Raw genomic sequence first — 27,791 nt, forward strand, 5'->3', positions numbered from 1 at the left:
AAGAATAAAGAAGAAGAAATTACTTACAAGTTGACCAACACCTGGGAGCTTCTAACAGTGGATTGCAGAGCTACCTGGACAGATACGTCACCCACATGGAAGTTCTGATTTGTTACTGTGTGGGTCCCCCCATCTGTGATTCCAATCTCTGAGCCTGGCTTAGTTATGAAGACATCTTGTAACTCATTGTGCCTGCAGAAGTGCTGAAAGTCACTGTCCATCTCCTAAAATGTGTTAAATTGATCAGATCACAGGGCCTGAACCTCCTTCTTTAACATGAATACATCACGAATGACCACATATTATCTGTTGATGACCAGTACCAAGTGATTTAGTATTTTGGGGCATTTTAATCAGACATTCTGAAATTTTAAATCGATCTGATAGCATCAGTCAAGAAAACAGACTCCACGCCATCAGCTACATCTGCCCTGAAACTTAAAGCCTTGAAACCTATTTCTGAAGCATCTTAAATTCACTTGAATAGCAAACTGATCATCTGTCTGCAAACAATGTCAGAAACTGCAGTCACACTTTGCTGCCTCATCTTCAACTTTGAAGGAACTCTACAACTCCTCACTTCTGCGTTATGACTGTGAGATGGCCATAAACTGATCAATATGCTGTTTGATTCCAATATTCACATACAGGCAACTCCTTTCTTTTACTGTCTCTTTTTTGTGTGCATCGTAAAGTCACAGAAGATCACTCTGGGATTGAATGCGAGAACAAATAATAATACTGGGAAATCTAAATTAGAGTCGGCTGCAAGTGACTTAGAATTTGCAAGGGTCTGAGAAACACGCCTCAGTCTTTTCAAAATTAAAACCATTCAGTTTATATGCAGGAGCCAAACAAAAACAGATGAGTTCAGTCTGCCTCTTTCTCCTGGCTCTGACATTTTTGTTTACAATGAGAAAATGGCAAATGAAATTTAAAGTAGATAAATGCAAAGCAATACACGGAGGATGACAAAAGTAAGTGAAACATTAAATACATGAATAGTGATTTAATAGCTAAGGTTGAAATGAAAGATACTCAGCAATTTCAGGAAGAGTTGATAAGAAACCAAATCAAAGTCACAATAATTAGAATATTGAACATGATTTGGAGATGCCAGTGTTGGACTGGGGCGTACAAAGTTAAAAATCACACAACACCAGGTTATAGTCCAACAGGTTTAATTGGAAGCACACTAGCTTTCGGAGCGCCGCTCCTTCATCAGGTGATCAGGTCAATCACCTGATGAAGGAGCAGTCCGCCAAAAGCTGTTGTGCTTCCAATTAAACATGTTGGACTATAACCTGGTGTTGTGTGATTTTTAACCTAGAATATTGAACTTCATATACAGATGTAAAACAGAAGTCAAAGGAAGGTATTCTGTTCTGTTCATATTTCATTCTGCAATTACATTCAGTTAAGGTCACTGGCACAAGGAAGACTTTGAAGCACCGATGTGTCCTGAGGTTAATTCATGCAAGATAAGCTGCAGGAAAATATTTGGAATCTTGGAATCTTCAATTTTGAAAGTGGATGTGTAAGAAATAATTTTATGGAGTGTATAATTCAATTGTCATTAGAGAAAAGGGCAATGTGGAAAATTCACTTCAATTGAATTGAAAGTTAAGATAAGAAAAAGTGGTTCAGGCAGATGTGAAACATACTTTGGACCAAATATTTTCTTCATGGAATTAGTGATTTGTGCATAAAAATATTCTTGGGTACAACAGTGGAATCATTTAAGGAAGAATTGAATGCTACAAAAACTTCCTCATTTCTATAGATCTTGTAATCATAAGATTTATGCCCCATGTTAAGTCAACCGACCCAGGATACCAGTTGGAACACTATAGCTGGGTACTACACTTAAAAGGGGAGGAGGAAATCTCTTCACTAACCAGTAACTTCTTGTGCACACTTGTACATGTATGCTAGATATTTTCCAATTAGTTTCTGAGAGATGTTATTACACATCAGTGGTGCAAGTGGAGCTTGAATCCTGGCCTCCTGGTCAACTGATAGGGACACCACTACTTTGTTACAACAGCAACTGCACCCCCCCCCACCCCACCCCCCAAGTATAACATTTATTCAGTTAACAGCTTGAAGCTCGACTCAGTCCAATATTTGCATTACTGATGTTTTCTCAACATCATCAGCAATGTTATTACACAACTCTGGAGCAGGTCAGACTTGAATTCAAGTCTCCTGGCTCAGAGGTAGGGGCACAACACTTACCACAAAAGCCCTCTCAAAAGCCATGTGTAGGTGGGATTAATTGCAGTTGCTGTCAAAATTGTCTACCTAGGCTCACACCTGAAGCACAGATGAAAGGGTTCTTGTCACACAGTGGTAGTGTCCCTGCCTTTGAGCCAGGAAGCCCAGATTCATGTCCCATCTGTCCCAGATATGCATAACAACATGTCTGAGATGTCTGATTTAAAAATATCCAGATCAAAACTCTATCTCAACGAGGATCATGGTATAAGAAAAGCCAGACAAAATCATTTTGAGACTTAACTTCTTATAGACATTAAATTTGATAGAATACAGTCTGTGAGGCTTCTCTTCTAACATTGCTGTATATGTTTGGAGGATATCACGAAAAACCCACTGAAGTGCATCTCACAAAATTACTACATGCATTTCCCAGTCAGAAGCTCTAAATGTATGCACAATGTAGCAACTGAAATAGATGTATCTCTTACAGACCAACTAATTTGTTTGAATTCTTAGCTCTGCAATCTTAGAAACAGTGTCCTTTTGAATTAGACCTCAAGACAGATGTGAAAAAAGTAAGCAAGGGAAAAGGCATGCCTTGCTGTGTCTGTGTGTATGTATTTGTATTTGTGTGTGACGTGAACAGGTGGGAGTAAATGAAACTCTGCGATTAAAATAACTGTGGCCTGCAGCTAAGTCTGGAGGGTAAGAAGGAAATTCAAATTACCAAACATTTTGAGACGGCAACCAGGAGCCCTGATGAGAAAAATACATTTGATGTGGTCTACATGGTATTTAACAATGTTTTTGACAAGGTCTTTCATGGCAAGCTGGTCAAGAAGGTAAACAGCCCATGGGTAACAAAGTGATATGTTACTGTGCCTGGAAGTCTGTTTCCAGTGGATTTCAGAAGGCTGTGTAATGAGGCAGACTTGATTAGGAAGCTTAATGTGAATGAACCCTAGGGGTCAGTGACCATAATATGATAGAATTTGCCATGCAGCTGAGAGGGAGACACTGGAATCAAATGTAACAGTCTTCCTAATGAGTGAAGGTAACTACAAAGACATGAAGGAGGAGCCAGCCAGTGTTGCTTGAAAGGAGACCCTAGCAGGGAATACAATGGAACAGCAATGGTAGGAGTTTCTGGGAGTAATTCTGAAGGCACAGCAGAAATTCATTGAGGCAACCATGGCTGACAAGGTAAGTCAGAGATAAAACAAAAGCAAAAGATAAAGCATACAATGTGGTGAAGATTAGTAGGAAGCCAAAGGATTAAAAATCCTTTAAAAGTAGCAGAGGATAATTAAAAAAAAATAAGGGGGGAGAAGGTGAAATATGAGAGACAGCTTCCACCCTCCTACTTGCCACTTCCTGATGCTGCCTGGTTTGCTGTGTTCTTCTAGCCTCCTGCTTGTCTACAGTGGATTCCGGCACCTGCAGTGGTTTTTGTCTCTAACTAGATTTGTACCACTGCAAAGTCTCTTTAAAGGATGCCCACTTTGAAGAAGTTCTCTGCCTCCCTCAGACTTGACTGTAACTCCCTTTACACCTACCCCCATTCCTATTGACTTCTCCACCTCCTGATGCTGCCTGGCTTGTTATGCTCTTCCAGCTTCCTGCTTGTCCAAAGTAATATAAAGGAAAATTGCAAGAATTGTTTTTAGATATGTAAGAGGTAAGCGAGGGGCAAGAGTAAACATTGGATTGCTGAAAATGATGCTGGAGAAATAGTAAAGGGAACAAAGAAATGGCAGAGGACCTGAATAAGTACTTTGTATGAGTTTTTACAGTGGAAGACATCAGCAGCATACCAGAACTTCAAGAGACTCAAGAGCAGAGATGGGTATAGTGACCGCGACTGAGGTAAAGATAAAAGGTCTGTGAGTGGATAAATCATCCAGACCAGAGGGACTACATCCCAGATTTCTAAAGGACATAGCTGAGAGATTATGGAGGCATTGGTGGTGATCTTCCAGGAATTGCTGGAGTTAGAAATGATCTCAGAGGACTGGAAACTGGCTAGTGCAACACTCTCATTAAGAAGAGAGGAAGGCAGTACTCAGGAAATCATAGGTTGGTCAGCCTGACCTCAGTTGTTGGCAAGACTTTAGAATCCTTTATTAAGGATGAGTTTGCAGAGTATTTGGAAGTGCATGGTAAAATAAGAATGAGTCAGCATGACTTTATCAAAGGGAGATTATGCCTAACAAATCTGTTAGAATTTTTTGAGGAGGTAATGAGCGAGTTAAACATGGATAGTCAGTGGAAATGATCTATTTGGATCTCCAGAAGTGCCACACAGGAAACTCCAAATAAGACAATAATCAACTGTGTTAGGGGCAAGGTGCTGGTGTAGATAGAGGATTGGTAGAAGGCAGAGAGTGGGGATAAAGTTGTCTTTTTCAAGATGTCAGCCAGTGACTAGTGGAGTTCTGCAGGGTTCATGCTGGGACCACAATTATTGACATTATACAAGCTAATGATCTGCATGATGGAACTGAGGGCACTGTTGCTAAGTTTGCAAATGACATAAAAATAGGTGGAGGGGCAGGTATTGTTGAGAAAGTGGAGAGGCTGCAGAAGGACATGGACAGACTGGGAGAGTGGACGAAGAAGTCACAAATGGAAAACAATGTGGTTAAGTGTGAAGTTATTCACTTCAGTCGGATGAATAGAGGTGTAGGCAGAGGTGAGTACTGCAGATGCTGGAGGTTAGAGTCAAGATTAGAGTGGTGCTGGAAAAGCACAGCAGGTCAGGCAGTATCCAAGGAGCAGGAAAATCGACGTTTTGGGTAAAAGCCCTTCATCAGGAATTCCTGATCCTCGGATGCTGCATGACCTGCTGTGCTTTTCCAGCACCACTCTAATCTTGAATAGAGGTGTAGACTATTTTCTAACTGGAGAATGTCTTCGGAAATCTGAAGCACAAAGGGACTTGGGAATCCCAGTCCAGAATTCTCTTAAAGTTAACATATAGGTTCAGTTGGTACTTAGGAAGACAAAGCAATATTATTATTCATTTCAAGAGAGCTGGAAAACAAGAGTAGGGATGTACTGCTGAGGCTGGATATAAGGTTTTCAGTAAGGCTGTAAGGTTGCATTAGAAATATTGTGAGCAGTTTTGGGGCCCCATATCAAAAGAAGGATGTGCTGGCATTGGAAGGGGTTCCAGAGGAAGTTTCCAAGAATGACCCTGAAAATCCATCCTCCACTACCACCCACTGTCTTCTACATTCTAGCCAGTTCCAAATGGCTAGTTGTCCCTGTATTCCATGCTGCCTAACCTTGCTAACGGGTCTACTATGAGGAACCTTGTTGAATGCCTTATTGAATACCATATAGATCACGTCCACCACTTTGCCCTCATCAATACTCTTTGTTACTTTTTCAAAAAACTCAATTAAGTAGGTGAGACATGATTTCCCACACAGAGTCATGTTGACTATCCCTAATGCTCTTTAGCCTGGAGGTTTTAAAACAGACAAAAATTTATTCACAAAATTACAGAATGAAACACATAGAGCAAAATATAGAATATCCACAGAACGCAGTCTATCCAAACTAGAATTAATTATACTGTTCCAAAATACGCAACAGTCCCAATAAACAAAACCTTTAAATGTCGCGTAAAACTGAAACAGAAGCTTACAGGTCGAAGTTAGAAGAGCAGAAGGAGAGAGAGTTCACTAACCTGTTTCACACACACAGCTTCTGCTGCACTGAACTGATTAACAACATGAATTCAGCTTCCAGGACTGACCACTCCCCTTTCATTATATAGGTTACTTCTAAAACATGAAAGCTGTGGCCTAAAGTCTCATCTGTTTACTTATAAACAAAAAGGCATCCCAATACCCTTTTCATCTCTGTACCAACCCAGCCAATTCAGAGCCCGGACTATTTTAAGACTCCTCTGAAAAACATCAAGGACAGAGTATCCTTGGGAAAAGGAATAGCTTTTAGAAAAAAGGCCCAGCTTTGTGGCATAGTTAGATTTGCAGGTTACACCAAAATTAGAGGTGTAGCAGGCAGCAAAGAAGGTTACTCAGAGTACAACGGGACCGTGATCAGATGGGCCAATGGGCTGAGAAGTAGCAGAAGGAGTTTAATTTAGATAAATGCAAGGTGTTGCATTTTGGAAAAGTAAATCAGAGCAGGACTTATATTCTTATTGGTAAGGTCCAACGCAGTGTTGCTGAACAAAGAAACCTTGAAGTGCAGGTTCATAGTTCCTTGAAAGTGGCATCTCAGGTAGATAGGATAGTGAAGAAGACATTTAGTATGCTTTCCTTTATTGGCCAGAGCATTGAGTATATGAGTTTGGAGGCCATGTTGCAGCTGTACAGGACATTGGATAGGTCACTTTTGGAATATTGCATGCAATTCTGCTCTCCTTCCTATAGGAAGGATGTTGTGAAACTTGAAAGGGTTCAGAAAAGATTTACAAGGATGTTGCCAGAGTTGGTGGATTTGAGCTATAGGGAGAGGTTAAATAGACTGGGGCTGTTTTCCCTGGAGTGTCGGAGGCTGAGGGGTGACCTTATAGAGATTTCTGAAATCATGAGTGGCATGGATAGTGTAAAGAAACATGTTCTTTTCCTTGAGTTGGGGGGAGTCCAGAACTAGAGGGCATAAGTTTAGGATGAGAAGGGAAAGATTTTGAAGGGACCTAAGGGGTAACTTTTTCACACAAAGGATGGCACGTGCATGGAATGAGCTTCCAGAGAAAGTGGTGGAGGCTGGTACAATTACAACATTTAAAAGACATCTGGATGTGTACATGAATAGGAAGGAAGGGTTTAGAGGGATATGGGCCAAATGCTGGCAAATGAGAATAGATTTATTTAGGACATCTGTTCGCCATGGATGAGTTGGACCAAAGGGTCTGTTTCCTTGCTGTACATCTCTATGACTCTATGACTCTAAGTGAGGGGCCTGTCATATGAGGAATGGTTGAGAACTTTGGATCTCTGGAAATTTACAGAATACTGAGAGGCCTGGATAGAGTGGATTTGGAGAAGATGTCTCTATTTGTAGGAGAACCAAAGACCTGTGGGCACTTCCTCAGAGCGAAGGGATGACCTTTTAGAACTAAGATGAGAAGGAAATTTTTCAGTCAGTGCATGGTAAATCTGTGGAAGTCATTGCCGCAGAGAGCTATGGAGGCCAAGTAAGTGACTGCATTTAAAACAGAGATAGACTCAATGTGCTCAATGGCCTAATTCTGTTCCTATGTCTTATAGTCTTATGGCTGAGTGTTGGGACCGTTATTGCTTTTAGTGTTAATTGTGATTTGAACTTCAAATATAGGAAATATGATCAAGCACTTCGTGGATGACACAATAATTGATAATATGGGAAATAATGAAAATAGCACTAAAGTGCAAGAGGACATCGACAGACTGGTCAACTGGTAACAACAGTGGTAAATGGAATTCAACATAGAAAAGGATGAGGTTGTAGAGACCTAACAAGGGAAGGGATTACACACTAAATGGTAGGACCTTCGCAAGTACTGAGATCAAAAGAAACTTGGCATGCATATCCACAGAAAGCTGAAGGTAACAGGGCAAGTTGATAAGGTATTAAGATATTAAGAAGACATATGGGATACTGGTCTTTATTAGTTGAGGCATTGGATGCAAGATCAAGGAAATTGTGCTGAAACTGTATAAAATGCTGGCAAATCCACACGTGGAGTATTGCATGCAGTCATGGTCACCACATTATAGGAAGAATGTGATTGCACTAGAGACAGTGCAGTGGGAATTTATCAGCACACTGCATGGACTGGAGGGTCTGAGCTATGAGAAAATATTAGATAGATTGCAGGTGTTTTCCTTGGAGCAGTGAAAGTTAAGAGGGGACTTTACTGAGGTGTATAAGACTATGAGGATAAGGGGTTAGGAAGGCACATTTTCCAATAGTGGAGACGCCAATAACCAGAAAGCATAGATTTTGGCTATGGATCAAAAGCTGGAAAATGGATTAGTACAGTGAGATCTTAGTTGGCTAGCACAGATAATAGACTGAATGGCCTCCTTCTATGCTCTACAAGTTTCTCAGTCTATCAGAGTAATTGATTTTTTAGAACAGGCTCCCATTAGAAATCCACTCCAAGTGAATCCTTAACGTTTCAATACATTAGTGCCAGATAAGTGTGCTTCAGAGGTTTTCAAAGAACTTCCTTTTACTGGCATCCTGAGCACTAAATCACATGATCTTGAATCCATTTGCAAACTAGCCTGTAATTTATTTTCTTTGAGCTAAGTCTGGAGTTACTTTTAATCTCATATGTTTCAAGATTCCTTAAAAGTTTTGTATAAGTTGTTTCCAATTATTTTCTTGAAATCTGCATTTAAATTTCACATCATGTATTTGATGTACATGCTTGTGATGAGCAGTAAGTATTTTAATCATGTTTGCTTCCACTGTCCTGCAAGACTTGGCAAAGAACAGTGGATGAAGAGGAGAAACATATTTCAGATTCACAGAGAAGTATTGAAAATCATGGAGTGGAATCTTATAGGGGTCCGAATGACGTGGTCTACAGTGAGACTTACGACAGAATCGCACAAGATGTTCACCTAGGCCTATCTCGAAGTCAGGAGCATCTCATTCATCTTTGCCAAGCAATGTGATAAGTTTCTCACAAGGCAGTGGAGAGTTGATCAATAAGGGGGATTATTTCTTATTAGTGGCCCAATTTGCCTCGTTAATATTTCAGCTTTCTGTCTTCCCAAACATGCCAGACAAGCTAGACAGTGAGCGCATTTGACATGGGAAAACAGAGCAGCTAAGCGGAGAATTCAGCTCACCGCCTACTCCATGCTGTGTGGAACCAAACAAAATCTCAGGGCGTGATTAACAGGCATCAGTCTGTATATAACCATTGACATCCAGCATGTGCCAACCCCTCACAGCCATAATGGCACCACTCTGTTCTACTTCAGGCTGTTTAGGAAGCAATACCTGCATTGGAGAGTGTACCAGCAACTCACATTGACAGGCTGCGCAGGAATACTTTGCACACAAAGGCATGCACCCAGTTCACACACTGGAACGGGTTGTAACTCAGGGCTGTTTGCTTGCTCTCTTAGTCTTTGCACACTTAGTTCCTAACTGTTTGCTTACAGGATCCTTGTCTTGCCTTGCCTGCTCGTGCATTCAGCCAGAGCCAAAGGCTATCAGTACTGTCATGTTGACAAGCTCTTTTGTGCAGACACACTGATTAGCTACTTGCTATGTTTGACAGTAATGATCTGTCCAAGGGACAGGGTGGACTTCTTCATGTATTGTTACCCTGAGACTTCAATCTGAAACTGACAGCTGCTCATGCAGCAAGCACACTGCACAGTCTAATCAAGAGGATGGCTGGTCTCCATGTGGGGGTCCCAGTATGGTCAGTCACAGGCACAGACCATTCTCGATCTAGAGGCTTGGCATTGGTTACTTGCCTTGTTGGGATGCTCACTGTCAGAAAATCAGTCTGTCTACAATGCAGGGATGGGGCAGCATTCAGTCCTGCAGGGCTAGCAGACTGGGGAGTCATAGATCTGCAAACACAGCAGTCAAGGTCTGATCAGTCACATCTAGAGCTGCTCATGAAAGGCAGTCAGATATTTGGGGTGAATACAAGTCTGGGGATCTACCTGTTGGTAGATCATTAGAGTGCATGGGTAAACTGTAGAGCAACAGAGGGATCGCTGCAAAAAGGGATAGGGAAGACAAGGCTGGTGCGGAGGGAGGGGAAAGCAGAGGCATTTGCAGAGGTGGGGACTAGGACAGTGATGGAGGACAATTTCCAGGTATGCAAAGGTTATGCAAAATTGGAGGGCATGATCAGCTAAGGAAGAGGGTATTAGTGGCAGTGACCATGATCTCCCTACAGGGAGAACATAGAGGAGCAGGACAGGCTTTGTTAAGTTGTAATGATGGGATTCTTGGAGCAGGGAGGACAATTGTAGAAGTTCAATATGGTGTCCACATGGGGGGATGAGTTGTTGGGATAGTTCAAGACAAAAAGGGACACAGTGGCTCTGTGGGGATCCTGGTGACGCAGATGCAGAAGGTGTTCACTGTGAGCTGTGTTCCCTGCCATCACTCACCATTTTCTAGATGTGAAGTGCTTTGGGAAATTGGCTGGGACAATGCTCAGAGTGAATGGAGACAGTGTTAGATTGATGGGCAGAAGTTGAAGTTCCCCATCTGCTGCACACCAGGACATTGAAGGAACAAATATCTAAAGCAGCTGTTTACAAAATACAGCTACATTTAATTTTACATTTCATCACCTATTTCCTGTGCATGCAGAGTGAAGCTACTAAGGTGTCAGATGCTGGTCAAAGGCAATTTGCACCACACTCTTGATACCTGCAAATTGAAAATTAGCGTCTCAATAATGGCAAAGTTAGCAGTAATGACATTAAGTATGACCGGTGCTAGCCAAATGTGAACCATTATTCGTGCAACTTTGAAGAGTGCCCTGGGAGGTGGAGACCATCACTTCATCATCTGTCATGTTGGTTTAATGATCGTCTGTACTGAATGCAGAGAGAAGTTGACTGGGAAGGGAAGGGTTGTGGAACGCTGCAGGCTCCTCCTTTTGCTGGAATATGTTGGTCACTTAACTGGCGTGGCCCCTAAATCAGGTTGGTGCACACACTGAGGTCAGTGCTGAATGAATGACAGAGACATGGCCCTGGTTATCGGGATGCAATGGGTGACACTGTCTGGAGGAGTGTGTTCAGCCCTTGGCTGCAGATTTTGCCAACAAAGACTCTTCTAACACCTAAAAACCTCTTTCACTCCTTGTGTTCCCAATGTAAGTCATTTCATTTGAGCGTCCAGTGCCCTGCTACTGATGGGATGTTGGTTGTTGTGGCTGTCTTCTTTAGAAGGTGACAGCAGATGGAGGTGGAGCAGAGCCGACGGCAAACCCAGGGCCAGCAGCAGATCACCGTGGAGATTGAAGAGGACCCAGCTCAGGGAGAGGTTGCTGCTGCAGGCCCTTCAGAATGTGTGGTATGGGGGAGACCTCTCCACCCCCCCCCCCCCTCGACTCCAGTGATTCCTTAAAGATCTTCAATGTCTACACAATATCCTTAGCCATGTCATTCAGATTCCTGGCAAGTAGCCCAACCAGTCTGGGTAATTTACTTACCTTTCAAGCTTTCAGACTCCCCAACACCTTCTCCTTAGTCATGACCATTACATTTGCTTCTGCCCCTGGGCTCTCTTGAAGTTTTGGTCTGTGGCCGATGTCTTCCACCAAGAATACTGATGCAAAGTATCTTTTCAGTTCCTCTGCATTTCTTTGTTAATACTTCTCCAGACTCATTTCCCAGTGGTCCAATGTCCATCCTTGCCTCTTTTAGACATCTATAAAAACTGTTGCAATCTTCTTTTATATAATGAAATAGCTTACTCTCATATTCATCTTCTCCCCACTTCTGCCTTTCGAGTTGTTCTCTATTGGTTTTTAAAGGCTTCCCAATCTTCTTGTTTCCTACTAATCTTGACCACATTTTATGCTTTTTCTTTTGTTTTTATGCTATCCCTGACTTCCCTTATCAGTCATGGTTGCCCCCCCCTTGATGTGTTTCTTCTTCCTTGGGGTGAATTTCTATTGTATCTCCTAAATTACACCCAGAAACACCTGCCATAGTTGTTCTACCGCCTTCCCTGCTAGCCTTCTTTACCAATCAATTCTGGCCAGCTCCTCTCTCTTGCCTTTGTCATTATCTTCACTCAATTGTAATACCATCACACTTGATGCTAGATTCTCCCTCTCAAACTGCAGGGTGAATTCTATCATATAGTGATCACTGCCCCCTAGCGGTTCCTTCATGTTAAGCTTCCTCATCAAATCTCCCTCAGTACTCATCACTAAATTCAGAATTGCTTGTTTTCTAGTCAGCTCTACCACAACCTGCTCGAAAAAAAATCTTGTCAACATTCCATGAATTCCTTTTCTTGGGATCTGCTACAAACCTGATTTTCCAAGTCCATCTACATACTGAAGTGCTTCATGATTATTGTAGTAGTGCTTTTCTTACATTCCTTTTCTATATCCTGGTTTATTTTCTTTCCCACATTCTGAATACTCTTAGGAAACCTATACTTAACTCCTAACAGGGGCTTTTATCCTTTGCAGTTCCTCAACTCTACCCACACAGATTCTACACCTTTCAACCTTTTATATTTCTTGCTATTGATTTAATTTCATTTCTTACTAACAAGGCAATTTCATCCCTCTGCCCATCTGTCTGTGATTTTTTGATAGGACTCATATCCTTGAATGTTTAGTTCTTAGCCCTGATCCCCTTGCAGCCACTTCTCTGTGATACCTACAACACCGTACCAGTCAATTTCAATCTGTGTGACAAGCTCATTGACTTTGTTTTATAGACACCCTTAGGCCTGTATTGACTGCCCTCCCTTCTATAGTTGTCCCCTTTTTTGGTGTGCCTGAAGTTAGATTTCTGACCCTTTCCAGATTCTTTGTCCTATTATCTGTTCTGCAAACTTTAATAACCTCTACTGAGCCTTTCCCAACCTTTAACTAGAGTAAAAACTCGTGACTACCCCTTTTATTATTTCTGTGAGAATCTGGGCCCCAGATGAGTTCAAGTGGAGCCCATCCCAATGGTATCATTCTCTCCTGTCTCAATACTGATGTCAGTGCCCCAAGAAATGGAACCTCACATTCCCACACCACTCCTTTAGCCACGTGTTTACTTCCATAACTTTCTTATCTCTTTGCTAATTTGCATGTGGTTCAGGTAATAATTCAGAGATTACCACTTTAGAGATCCTTTTATTAAATTTTGTTGTTAATCCCTGAAATTCCCTAAACAGGACCTCTTGCCTGCTTGTGTCTGTTGTTGGTATTAACACAGACCATGACAACTGGCTCCTCCCCCGTCTTCTCCAGTATCCTTTCAAGCCAACTCGAGATGTCCTTCACCATGGTATCTTAGTGGTTGGATTACAGCCAGGAGGTAGAAATTTAAGTTAAAGGGTCGATGATTTAAAGGAAATTTTGAGGTTTTTCACCCAGAGGATGGAGATGTATCTGGAGTGCCTGAAATGGTGGGAGACATGGAAACCTTCACAACATTTAAGAAGCATTTAGATGAACACATGAAATGCCATAGTGCACACTTTACAGGACAAATGTTAGAAAATGGGATAAGAACTGTTAGGAGTTTTACGATCCGCGCAGACACAATGAACTGAAGGGTCTCTTTCCGTGCTATAAAACTTGATGTCTCTAAAATCAAGTCTTGTTTGATTTTAGGATTTATCTATGGTTTTCTACTAAAATTGTTCATTATTTTCTCAGTCAGTGATACATAAATTTCCAAAAGAAATGGCAACTACAATTAATTAATTGGATATCTAATTAGATCTGGTTTCTCTTGCCAACAGTGCTGACTCATCACTGATCAATTTCAGCTGGTATAAATAGGCACGAAGCATGAAGTAAGTACAAAGATAGCAGCTTCTTGCTTAGTGCACGTCAAGACAGAATATGAGCTTGGGAACTGTATGATTCATCTGGCAAGGGCAATGTCATCTGGACACTTAGTTCCAATTGACAGTCTCACCCATTAGGCTAGGTCTTTGAAGTTTGTCAGGGGAGTGTAACTATGAGGAAAGTAGGTATGGGAATCCAGAGGCTTCAGACCTTGCAATTCTCTAACAGGTTTGAGCTTCTTGCAGCTTTGTGGGTACAAGAGTAGGAAACGTAGGAAGGATGAGTAGACTGATGATGGCATGATGCAAGTGCTGGATGAGCTAAAAGAAATGTAATTTTCAAAGGTTACAGTATAGTTAGTGAGATAGATAGATGCGTTCTCTGTAGCCAAAGTTGTTTTATCTGCCCAATGTCAGGATTAAGGGCATCCCTGCAAGGTAGGATCGAACTTAGAGTGGGAAGGGAAGTATCCATGGTAAATGGGGTTAGAATAGTTAGATAGTTGATTACCAGACATAATGGGCCAAAGGGCCACTTTCTGTGCTGTAAAACTCTGATACTCAATCTAAAGTCTAGTCGAAGTGGTCTTTTAGACATTTGTCTATAATTTTGTTCAAGTTAAGTGTTTTATTTTCAGTCAAAGCCAAAGAGAAATAAACTCATGACAGGAAAACCAACTCCCATTAGTGAAGATGCTAAGAAATAGGAACGGGAGTAGGCCATTCAGCCCTTCCAGCTCTGCCATTCAATAGGATGGTGGCTGATGCAATATTCCTCACATCCACTTTCCTGTGTTTTCCAATAACCCTCAATTCCCTGACTGATCAAGAATCTGCCTCTGCCTTCAATATACACAAGGACTCTGATGCCACAGCTCTCCGTGGCAAAGAGCTCCAAAGACTCTCGACCCTCTGAGGCAAAAACTTCTTCCTCATTTGGTGCCCCTTTGTTCTGAGACAATGCCATCTGGTCCTAGATGTTCCCATGAGGACGACACACTCTCAGTGCTTACCTCAGCGAAAGTAAGGACTGCAGATGCTGGAGATTGAGTCAAGAGTGTGGTGCTGGAAAAGCACAGTTGTTCAGGCAGCATCTGAGGACCAGGAGAATCAATGTTTCGGGCAAAAGTCCTTCATCAAGCTCCTTAAAAATCCAAAACATTTCAATGAGATCATCTCTCATTCTTCTACACTCCACTGTGTACAGTGCCAACCTGTTTAGCCTTTGCTCAGAAGACAATCCCTCCATACTAGGGATCTTCTTAGTGAACCTTGTCTGAACCACCTCCAATGAGATTATATTTTTCCATGAATGAAGAGACCAAAACAGCTCACAGTACACCAGATGTGGTCTTGCCAGTGCCTTGCACAGTAGTAATATGACTCCCCTACTCTTATACTCCGAGCCCTCTGAAATACTCCATTAGCCAACCTGATTGATTCCAATAGCCTTCCATCAGTCACTTGCTGCACTTGTGTGCTAGTTTTCTGTGTTTTGTGCACAAGTCCATTTGGGCTGCAACTTTCTGTAGTTTTTCTTCATTTCAAAATACTTTGTCCTATGGTTTTCCCTTCCAAAATGAACATCTCCACATTTTCTAAACTATCTTCCGTTTGCCAACTTTTCACCCACTGACTTAATCTATCAATATCTCTCTGTAAATTGTTTGCATCCCTTTGTAGCCTGCCATTCCAACAATTTTAGTCATTTGCAAATTTGGCTACAGTACATTCACTTGCTTCCTCCGTTAATTAATATATATGAATATGCATTGTAAACAGTTGCAGTCCATGACTGAACCATATGGAATCCCATTTGTCACAGATCACCAACTGAAAAAGAATCCCTTATCCCCACTCACTGTTTCCTGGTCATTAGCTAATTCTCTATCCATGCCAATATACTACCTCTAACAGCGTGGGCTCTTAACTTTTGAGTTATTTTCGTGAGGTGCTTTCTGAACACCTTATGGAAGTACCCTCTAGCCATTCTGGATGAGAGTTCTTTGAAAAGTTCTAATAAATTATTAAGACACAATTTCCCCTTCATGAAGCCATGCTGACTCTGCTTGATTACATAGAACATAGACCATGACAGCGCAGTTCAGGCCCTTCGGCCCTCGATGTTGCACCGACCTGTGAAATCAATCTGAAGCCCATCTGACCTACACTATCCCATTTTCATTCATATGCCTATCTAATGACCATAAGTGCCCTTAAAATTAGTGAATCTACTACTGTTGCAGGCAAGCCGTTTCACGCCCCAACTACTTTCTGAGTAAAGAAACTACCTTTGACATCTTCAAATATCAATCACTCCTCAATATAAAGCTATGTCCTCTCGTGCTAGCCATCGCCATCCGGGGAAAAAGGCTCTCCCTGTCCATCCTATCTGACCCTCTGATTATCTTATATGTCTCAATTAAGTCACCTCTCAACTTTCTTCTCTCTAACGAAAACAGCCTCAATTCCCTCAGCCTTTCCCCTTAAGACCTTCCTTCCATACCAGGCAATATCCTAGTAAACCTTCTCTGAGCCCTTTCCAAAGTTTCCACATCCTTCCTATAATGCATGACCAGATCTGTACGCAATATTCCAGGTGCAGCTGCACTAGAGTTTTGTACAGTTGCAGCATGACATTGTGGCTCCAAAATTCAATCCCTCCACCAAGAAAGCTAAAACACTGTATGCCTTTTTAATAACCCTGTCAATCTGGATGACAACTTTCAAGGATCTCTGTACATGGATACCGAGATATCTCTGCTCATCTACACTGCCAAGAATCTTACCATTAGCCTGGTACTCATTATTCCTGTTACTCTTCCCAAAGTGAATCGTCGCACACTTTTCCACGTTAAACTCCATTTGCCACCCCTCAGCCCAGCTCTGCAGCTGTAACCTACAACACCCTTCATCACTACCCACAACTCTATCAGGCTTAATGTCATCCACAAATTTACTAACCAATCCTTCCATCCCCTCATCTAGGTCACTTAAAAAAATGACAAACAGCAGAGGCCCCAGAACAGATCCTGGCGGTATATCACTAGGAACTGAACTCCAAGATGAATATTTTACATCAACCACCAACCTCTGTGTTCTTTCAGCTAGCCACTTTCTGATCCAAATAGCTAAATCATCCTCGATTCCATGCCTCCATATTTTGTGCAATAGCCTACCTTGGAGAACCATATTAAACACCTTACTGAAATCCATATGCACCACATCAACCATTTTACCCTCATCCACCTCTTTGGTCACCATCTCAAAGAACCCAATAAGTTTTGTGAGGCACAAATCTACCCTTCAAAAAACCATGTTGACTATCCCTAATCAACTTATTCCTTATATCAACTAATGGTTATAAATCTTATCTCTTACAACCCTTTCCAACACTTTACCCACAACAGAAGTAAGGCTCACTGGTCTATAATTTCCTGGGTTGTCTCTACTCCCCTTCTTAAATAAGGGGACAACATTTGCTATCCTCCAATCTTCTGGCACTATTTCGGTAGACAATGAAAACATAAAGATCAAAGTCAAAGGCTCTGCAATCTGCTCCCTAGCTTCCCAGAGAATCCTAGGATAAATCCCATCTGACCCAGGGGGCTTATCTACCTTTACACTTTCCAGAATTGATAACACCTTCTCCTTGTGAACCTCAATCCCATTTAGTCTAGTAGCCTGTATCTCAGTATCTTCCTCGAAAACATTGTTGTTTTCTAGTGTGAATATTGACAAAAAATATTCATTTAGCACTTACCTCCTCCGACTCCACCCACAATTTCCCACTATTATCCTTGATTGGCCCTAATCTTACTGATATACCCGATATACCTATAGAAAGCCTTAGTGTTTTCCTTGATCCTATTCGCCAAAGACTTCTCATGTCCCTTCCTGTCTCTTCTTAGCTCACTCTTTAGGTCTTTCCTGGCTACCTTGTAATTCTCAACTGAGCCATCACATCTCATCGTAACATAAGACTTCTTCTTCCTCTTGACAAGAGATTCAACTTCCTTAGTAAACCATGGCTCCCGCACTCAACAACTTCCTCCCTCCTGACGGGTACATAGTAGCTGATTCTTGAATAAGCTCCACATTTCTTCTGTTGGTAAATCCTTAATAATTAATTGCAATGTTTTTCCAACAATAGGGAAGGGGTGGTGGTGTTAGGATAATTGGTCTATAGCTACCTGCTTTTTGCCTCCCTTCTTTTTTGACTAGGAATGTCATATTGACAGTTTTCCAATCCTATGATACTTTTCCAAGATCCAAGAATTTTTGCAAAATTATAACCAATGCATCTACCATCTCTGTAGATACCTCTTTTAGGATTCCACAGTATAAGGGGACTTATCTGCCTTTTGCTCCATAAGTTTGTCTTGTTAATTGAGTATCTGATTTAACTGGTTTTTCCTGCTAACTGTGCTGATGCATCATGGTAGAAAATCTATGGCACAGGTAGAACTAAGGAAGACATTCTGCTGATGGAACATGAACAGCTAATGGCTAGATCACAGTTGATATTGTGGCTCAAAGATTGATGTGAAAGAAATGGGTTTTCATTCTCGGTGTATATGAACTAGCACCAGAGAAAGTGGGAATTGTACTATTGGAAAGATATTTACTTGAAAATGCACTGTTACTTGTGTCTTGGCAAATTCTATCATTATGGTTGTTAGAGAAGGCTTTAACTTAAATGGTTGGGGGAGATATGTGGAGGCAAGGTTAACATGAAGGAAGATTTAGAAAGTTAAAGTAAAAGCACAATGAAATTGTGGAGGATTCTGATACAATTAAGGATAACCAGGTGTAACAGGAAGGAACAATGCTTACAAAGTGAAGAACAAGAAAATAAAGGTCAGAGTAAACAAAAAACAGTATAAGGCCAAAATTAAAGGCTCCTTATCTGATCACTCAGCATTTGTAACAAGATGAATGAATTGATAGCATGAATAAAGCAAATTAATCTGATATAGTAACCATACAGAGACATGACTGCAATGTGCACTTGGCTGGAGACTTGAATACTTAAATATATTACAACAGTTGTAAATTTCATCAACCAAATGTTTAAATTCTAACGCTTGATTGTTATGCCTGCAGCCTTTTAGATCAAAATTATTTTTAAAGAAGGAAGAAACAAGGACCTAAACTGATTACGGTGTCAGTTTCATGTGACCCATGTAAATAAACAAGGCCATTTGCATTACCACTTTTATCTGAAGGCATTGAAACTAATCAACTGAGTCAGCATCAAGAAATGTAATCTCCTGTTTAATTCACAGTTGCATAATTTCACATTGGGAAATGAAAGGCTCACCTGCAGTTAGCCAACTTGGAAAGACAATGTAGCTAGATTCAAGAATACAAACAAAATTACATTTCAACAGCTGCTTTTGAGAGCAGAAGACAGAAAAGGAAAAGGAGATTTGTATGCAAGAACTGAAAGACTCTCTCTCTCTCTCTCTCTCTCTCCCTACCTCGTTCTCTCATCATCTTAGAATATAGCAACCAATAAAAAAGCAAATTGGGGAAAGCAGCCATTCACCAACAATTCAAAGCTATCTAGAGGTTTTGTACCTGTGGAGGATACATGCCAATCATTAAACAATTGTGGTTTACTTTAAGAATCTCAAAGACCCTAAGGACTTATTTGATCGTATTGCTTTTATTTTCTGTATCAATACCAATTACTCTCTCTTTTAAATTTATTACCTGTGTTTTTTAATTTTGCATAATTAATTTTTTTCCTCAGTGTTAGTAGATGATCATTTTCACCTTTCTTGACTCATGAAAACCTTGGTTATTGGCTTCGTAATTTTCTAGTGAACCACACTTTAGCTTTGTGCTCCGAAGAAAAAGAAACATTTGTTGCAAACAACGGAGACAGGGTTAAAATGGGATAAATGGACCTTTTTCATCTTGGTAAACTGTAACTAGTGGAGTGAAACAGGAATAATTTCTGAGGTCTTAATGCGGCAAATGCTGAAAGAATGTTTCCCCTTGTGGAGGAATTGTAGAACTCGGGAGCACCATTTAAGATAAAGGATCTTCCAGTTAAGGCAGTGATGAGGTGGAATTTTTTCTTAATTCATATTTGGAATCCTTTTTCCCAGCAAGCAATAAAGGCTGGGACTTCTAATATACTCAAAGTCACATTAGAAAGATTTTTGATTGATAAATAAATTAAGAGTTATAAGAACAGTTAGGGAAGTGTCATTCAGACCACAATCAATCTTGAATATAATGAACAGTTTTGGTCTTTATATTAAGGAAACGTGAATGTATTGGAGAAAGTTCAGAATCAGTTCAATGGCTTGATCCCTGAAACAAGCTTGTTGTCTTATGAGGACACATCAAAGAGGCTGGGTTTATTTCTGTAATTTAGAAGAATGAAGCCTGACTTGATTGAAGTATATAGATTCCAAATGATCTTGACAAGTTGGACATGGAAAGGAAGCTTCCGCTAATGGGTCAATCCAGAACCAGTGGGCACTATTATTTGGGTCACCCTTTCAGGATAGAGATGAGGTGATTTTTTTTATCTCTGAGGGGTGTGTAGCTTTGGAACTCTCTAGTCGGGGTGGTGTCATTGAATACTTTCAAGAAATAGGTGGATAGATTGCTGTTGGAAATTGAAACAAGAGCAGACAAGCTATGACCTTATTGATCGGAAGAGCAGTTTTGAGGGGTTGAATAGTCTACTTCTGCTCCTATTTTGTAAATTTATATTATTTGTGATAGCAACAACTTTCAGCTCCCAGGAGAGGTTAGGGGGTAACTTTGACCTTCTCACCTGGGCAGGTAACAAACGAAACAGATCAGCTATCTGTTGTAACGTCTACCTGGTTTTCAGCATATTAAAATAAATGAAGGTAAAAATTACCCGAGCGCTTTTTGTTTTTAAAATGGATATGTCAATTTATATAGGGAAAAGGATCAAAGTTTTATTTAAAGATGGATTGTCTTCTAGTTTAGGGAGAAGAACATCCAAGTTGAAAAATATTATTTCCAATCCAATGTCATGACAATTAAATAGTACATTGACAGTTACCTGATGTATTGTGTTATTATGACCAGTATGAAGTTACATATGAATCATAGATTTTTTTTCCCATTTATTTAATGCCAAACCCTTTCGAAGTGGGTATGTACAATATATGTCCATATCCCCGATCCTCCGATACGACTTAGTACTGTACATAATTAAACTTTATATGTTAAACTTACTCCAAGGAGGATTAAAACAACGTAAATCTCCTCCTTCTTCAGAGAAGGGAAACACCCTCTGAAGTGGATTAAAAGCCACTTTCTTACCTCTTTTCTGTCCTCCCCGAAAGCCTGAAGAATATCAGTCTGTCTTGTGTAGTTTCCGTTTGAATCCTGAAGACCCTGAAGAATTCTCTCACGAAGCACAAGGACTGACACACGTAGCTGGTGCCACAAAAGTTGAACAGTGTGGATGTCCACAAGGATATTGACTGAGTAAGAGAGAAGCTTCAGTGAAATTTCTGTCTCCAACAGGGCATGGATCAGCTCCACATGATCTGAAATATCTTCACAAATATCCTGCAGGGAGAGAAAGAAGATAGCTTACAGAATCTCATTGCCAATAGTCGGATCCTCATCAATTTTTCATGGACCTTTCTCTACTTGTGTGATTATTGTGAGAAAAGGTCTGTCATTGAACTTTTGGGAAGTTTTAATATCTTCACTGAGTTCAGGGACTTCTACATTTTTGCAAAATCTATTTTTCATTGACGCTTGGATTTCACATAATTAATGGGTGCTGCAGTTGTGATGTTGTATTTTTGATGGAACTCCTAATCTATTGGAATTTTAACCTTTTTTTCATTGTTATATTGTTTCAGAATGCACTTATATAGTAGAGTGAGTGTTTATTCCTGTGCCTGCTTCTCTGAAACTTTAAAAGCTAAATTTCAGAATCATTTAAATTATCCTTAGACTAGTACTATATGGTTCATAAAAATTGAGATGCAGTTTTCCATGTATGCATGCAATTGCAGTGTGCCTGTAGAAGCAGTTTCTTCAACACATTCTTGATACTGGTTATATGATGGGAAGGGGTTCAGAGCCCAGTAGAGCTTCCTAGCCCACAGGATGGACAATCAATTTGACTCATTACAAGCCTTGACAAAGGCAGTTAAGGAAAAAGATGGTAGCAGGTAGAGGTAGTCATTCAGCTGCATATGCCAGAGGGTTAGCGTTCCTAGCAGCCAAGGGCTACTCTGTCAAGGGGCTATTTTCCTTATTGCCATTCCCCTTACTCCATCCTCACCCACTGATGCAGAACCTTTTCTACAGAACCTTTCTTCTCATTTATCCATCACTTACTGCTCTTAGACTCTTATTTTCCCTCTAACTTTGTGAGCCTACCCATTCAGAAGGAAGTCTGGCTTGTGCTAATTATGGGATCAGATCCATCCAAATCCTGGCATTGAATTTTCACGTATCCTATCAAAAGAAGATCAGTAATTTGATCAGGCTTTGCCAAATGAATTTGACACTTTACGTCAGTTTAATGATTGTCTATTCCAACCAGTGGTGGATCTGGGATCAAGGAATAGAGCTGACTCCAGAAAATGCAGTTATGTATCTTCCATTTTCAAAATGATTCTCTTCAAAGGACCTACAGTAAAGTTAAGCCAAGGACAATAAAAAATGCTGCCCAGGAGTTGATTTTGAGGCTACAAGTAAGGGTGATTTGCATTCTGTTATCAGTTGTATTTCACACCACTATGTTTCAATTTTAATAGCACTGTCTCACTACTTTTTCCGAAGAAAGTATCCTTTGTAGCAAGCACATGCAATTGATGATGTGAATCACTTTACTGGTCAAACTCATTCAATAAAGACTGCTCAAGTCACTGATCTCCTTTTGATGGGATATGTGAAAATTTAACACCTGGGTTTTCATATTGATGAAGTACTTCTTAAGTATTGCAAAAATACGATTGAGAATATCCAATTTCCAAACACGGCACCTATCACTTTCATGGGTGTGGGTCACGTTTCCCACCTTCGTGTTTCACAGAGGTATCATTTCAACTGACTCTACTCACAGGTATGATTGAAAGGAAATTTGCATCTTTGTGTGGACAATTGTTTAAACTGTAGTGTGTCCTGATGACTCTACTGGGACTGACGTGCATATGAAAATTACACAGCTGTCACTGGTCAGCATTGGTGTTTGAATACAGTTTGAGAGTCTGAAAAGTAGGATTCTGGATCATCTCTATAACTTCTATTAAGTGCAAATCACAAGTTATGTCTGAAATTGGTTTGCTTTTCTTCCCTGAGCTCTTTTTTATTGCTATATTGTCACTGAAGTAATTGTGAGTGATATTTTGCTTTAGAACTCCATAACTTTTCTCTCAATTTGTGATTTTCATTCTAAACAGCTCTTTAATTTAGTTCAATGCAATCAGCGCTTGTGAATTTTGAATTCAAAGTATAAACACGTTATTACACATTAACTATAATGCACATTTTATATCCTGAGCACTTAAGTAGGCTGTGCATATTTCAGGAGAAAGTGAGGACTGCAGATGCTGGAGATCAGAGTCGAAAGATGCGGTGCTGGGCAAGCACAGCAGGTCAGGCAGCATCTGAAGAGCAGGAGAATCGATGATTTGAGCATAAGCTCTTCATCAGGAATGAGGCTTGTGGGCCAAGGGAGTGGAGAGATAAATGGGAAGGATCTGGGAATGCAATAGGTCAATGAAGGTGGGGGTGAAGATGATAGGTCGGAGATGAGGGTGGAGCAGATAGGTGGGAGCAACTTATGCTCAAAACATCGATTCTCCTGCTCCTCGGATGCTGCCTGACTGGCTGTGCTTTTCAGTAGCACACCCTTCAATTATGCATATTTCAGTAAAACCAATATATTCATGTACTCCGGCAAGAGGACACTACTTTGACACAGAGTTCTTTAATTAAATCACAGATGATATCAGAAAATCTAGTGGCCAGAATAGTATTTTTTTTTATTGATAGTTACCACTTCCCTTTGTATATTAAATGTGACAGCATAAATATACTACAAATTCAAGCTTTCCGGTCTCTTTCACTATGCTATTGGGCTTTCACCCTCCTTGAAATGCTTTATTTGTACCCTAAGGCAGAAGTGGGTACTGCAGATTCTAGAAATCAGAGTCTAGATTAGAGTGGTGCTGGAAAAGCACAGCAGATCAGGCAGCATCTTCATCAGGAATGATGGCAGGGAGCCTGCAGGGTGGAGAGATAAATGAGAGTGGGTGGGGCTGGGGAGAAGGTAGCCAAGAATACAACAGGTGGATGGAAGTGGGGCTGAAGGTGATAGGTCAGAGAGGAGGGTGGAGTGAATAGATGGGAAGGAAGATTGGCAGGTAGGACAGGTCATGAGGATGGTGCTGAGCTGGAAGGTTGGAACTGGGGTAAGGTGTGGGGAGGGGAAATGAGGAAACTGGTGAAGTCCACATTGATGCTCTGGGGTTGAAGTGTTCCAAGGCGGAAGATGAGGCGTTCTTCCTCCAGACGTTGGATGGTGAAGGAGTGGTGATGGAGGAGGCCCAGGACCTGCATGTCCTTGACAGAGTGGGAGGGGGAGTTGAAATGTTGGTCCACAGGGTGGTGGGGTTGATTGGTTCGGGTGTCCCAGAGATGTTACCTAAAGCGCTCTGCGAGAAGGCATCCAGTCTCCCCAATGTGGAGGAGACCGCATTGGGAGCAACAGATGTACCCTAAGCTGAGCATCAAATCTAGGCATTTATAGCCCACCAGCAGATGGTCTGGCATTTCGCCCACTCTATATTACCATTCAGCCAAGGGATCTACTCTGATTCAATGAAGACAGCAGGGGAGGATGTCAGGAGAAGTGCCCAAGAACACCTAAACATGAGGTATCACACCAGTGAAGCTACAACAAAGACTATTTGCCAGCCAGATAATGGATAAAGAATGCAATAAACAACCAAGAAATCCCACAATCCGGTCAAACCTCTGCAGTTCTGTAATATCAGTTGTGAATTTGGTGGATAGTTGAACATCTAACTGGAGGAAAAGACTACAAATATCCTCATCCTTAGTGATGGAGGAATCCAGCTCATCAGGGAACAAAAAAACAAGGCTGAAGCATTTTTAAGTATCTTCATATTTAAGTACCACATAGATGGGTCATGGATGGATCCACAAAAAGATCAGCCATGATCTTATTGAATAGTGGAAAAGGCTTGACGCCAGATAGCTTACTCTTGCTCCTATTTCTCATATTCTTAAGTTCTTATGTCTGTTTCTGGGATTCCAAGTGTGTGATACATGACATGTAAAGATTGGACTTAGAAAGACCAGATATCAACATTGTGGAGTTGTGTGGATAGCCAGGGTATCCTCAGGAAAAGCAAGGTATCACTTTATGTATGGTCCTAAGAAACGTTTGGGTTGTGGTCAGGTACCCTTTAAGTGAGGCATGGGATTGTTAAAAAGTAGGCATGAATGTATGTAAAAAGTGCACTAACTCATTGGAACTGTAAAGCTCCACAGAATCATAAGCAAAATTCAAAAATGTCAAAATGAGTTATCAAAAGAGTCAAGAGGAACTTTCTAAAAGATTTTAAGAGAAACTGCCAAAAGATCCAACAGGAACTGTCAGAATCAACTCCAAATGTGTTAAAAAGAACAGTCAAAGGAAGCTGCAAAGGAATTTAAAATTTCTGCTTTTCAAATATTTGCAAAAGAAAATTTTTAAAGTGCAATAAAAATCTTGCATGACTGATTTTACAATCTTTAATTACCACAGTATCATGTCTGCTATTTCATAGTTTGGCTGACACACCAAAGTCATTGTAGACTGTTTGTAGTTGTACTCCGAATTTTGATATGCATTTGAATGAAATGTTTGTTGTTATTAAGGATTATAGGGTTGAAAGAAGGTAAATCTAATGAATGAAATCTTGTAAATGAGTATTCTTTTTAAAAGAAATAATGTCTACAATAGGTACTTATTTCTTTATTTTATTTAATGTCAGCATAGGTCATGAGATCTGCTTAGCATGGATATTGACTTAGTTATCATGGTAGGAGTAAGAGTAAAAGGTAGTGGATGGGAGGGTATGGCTTAGTGGGTAAAGGACATAGATTCATATGGTGGTCATTAATAATAACTGATTAAGAAGAAAATTACATAGTATTTCAGATCCATTACTTTGTAAAATATATTACTATGATCCACTTTCTCATTGTCAGACACTTTAAAGAAAGCTGTGTCCTTCTACGCAAGTCTCTTAGAAAACTATTTTCCCCTTTAGCATCTTATTGCCTTAAGGTGGAATTATCAATGCCCTTGCAAATTCAAACTTTAATTTTATGCCAATTACATCTTACAGGAATACAACAATGGAAATCCATATTTTCTTTCATGTGATTTCTTCAATCCAATTTTTGCCCCTTACTGCTGCTCTCCTGGCAATATTTTTATGATTCTCAATGATTATTACTTTTAAATGTTATTGTTCTAAGTATGTTTCATGTGGTTCCCTGTCTTGGGCTGTTGGTCCCTTCATGAAATCTGTCCATCCTTTGATCATTGGAAGTCTACATCTGCACTCTATATCCCTAATCTTGTTTTACTAGACCACTGCTCTTCAATCACTAACATCCCTGCTTCATCTTTATTTTGCAGTAAGGATCCCTCACTTTCCTCAGTACTGGGACACTTTATTTATTATTTTACGCACATGTGACTGAATAGAGTTTTCTAGTACAGTGTCTCAATCCTCCTCCATTACATGCTCCTCTCTTGACTCTCTGTCTTCTCTTTGCTGTTCTGCTCTAGTCTGCTGATGGCAGAGTAACATAATCAGTTACAACATTATTACCATATTCATACCTCATTATACTACAATCATCATCTGGCTTCACCCAGAAACCTTAAATATTACTGTTTTTTAGTAATTACGGTTGAGAAATAATCATCAGCCATAAAATCAGAAGAACTCCTGATCTCCTTTGAGTATTGCCATAGAAATGTTACATCTATCTGAGAAGGCAAATGGGGTCTTGGTTAAAAATGACATGACATCTCCACACTTGCTCAATGCTGCATGAAACATCAGCAAAGATTATATATTCAAAGCAGGGAAATAAAGCTTTCTATCTCAATCACCTAAGGTGGAATGTTCCCAACTCCTGACGTGGACAATACCAAGTCAGTTGCGAAGATATCAAGGCATGAGAAAAACAAGATTCTTGATGTTTTAATGGTGAGTTTAAAAAGGAAGAAATTAATTTATAGGGATTAACAGCTCAATATTTCTAATTCTTGTCTCATTGATATGCAATTTCCTATTCTCCCATGTGCCAAATAGAAATTAGATGGCAACAATTCCCAGCATGCAGGTCAAAGCAGATAATTGGCAGCTCTCGTTCACTGCTTGGAGGTTAGCATCAGACACGCACTAGCCTCACCTCATCACCAGGATGCATCTGACTAAATTAAAATACAGTCATCTACATCAGTGCTGCACTTTGGAGGAGTCCAACACCTTTTATTATAGTGTTACTGACAGGCTACTTTACATGCAGGGACAGGTACACATCTCACACATTGGAAAAGGGTGCAAACCAGGGCGATTCATTTCACTCACTTTGCACAATTTGGATGTTTACAACATCCCCGTTTTGCATTGTCTTGTTGCACTTTGTCACCTCATTCAGTATTACAGACGCATAGTGCTTCTGTCTTGCCATATTTTTAGAACAGACACAAAGCTAAGCACCTTGCCATAGTTGTTAGTTATAATCAGTTAATGTGGAAGCTCAGGAGTAATGCAATTGCTGTGAGAATGAAAGGAACATGAAGATTTGGAAGGTCTCTAGATTAAAAGACCGAGCCTACACTCGCTCTGCAAAGTGCAACCTGTGTTGCCTTGAACTGAAAATAATCAATGGCAATGAAAAATGGCTGCCATCACAATTAAGTGGGTGGAGTAAGCATTTGTTTGAAGATGTGAGTTCTACTTCTGTGCAATGTGAGTCTCTTCAAAGGCCAATTACATAATCAGGCACTTACATAATACAGTTAAAGA

At 40.5% G+C, this 27,791-nt stretch overlaps 1 protein-coding gene across 4 annotated transcripts in view; it reads right to left on the bottom strand.

Moving 5' to 3' along the window:
* The window catches only part of akap6 (A kinase (PRKA) anchor protein 6), a 413,822-nt gene that overhangs the window by 269,410 nt on the left and 116,621 nt on the right, over positions 1 to 27,791 (bottom strand). For all 4 annotated transcript variants that reach the window (XM_072568962.1, XM_072568965.1, XM_072568963.1 and 1 more), the window contains one exon: positions 21,025 to 21,276. In XM_072568962.1, coding sequence (XP_072425063.1) covers positions 21,025 to 21,276 — 252 coding nt within the window. The remainder of the gene's footprint in view (positions 1 to 21,024; positions 21,277 to 27,791) is intronic.

The sequence above is a fragment of the Chiloscyllium punctatum genome, chromosome 4 (assembly GCF_047496795.1).
Source record: "Chiloscyllium punctatum isolate Juve2018m chromosome 4, sChiPun1.3, whole genome shotgun sequence".
NCBI classification, from domain to species: Eukaryota; Metazoa; Chordata; class Chondrichthyes; order Orectolobiformes; family Hemiscylliidae; genus Chiloscyllium; species Chiloscyllium punctatum.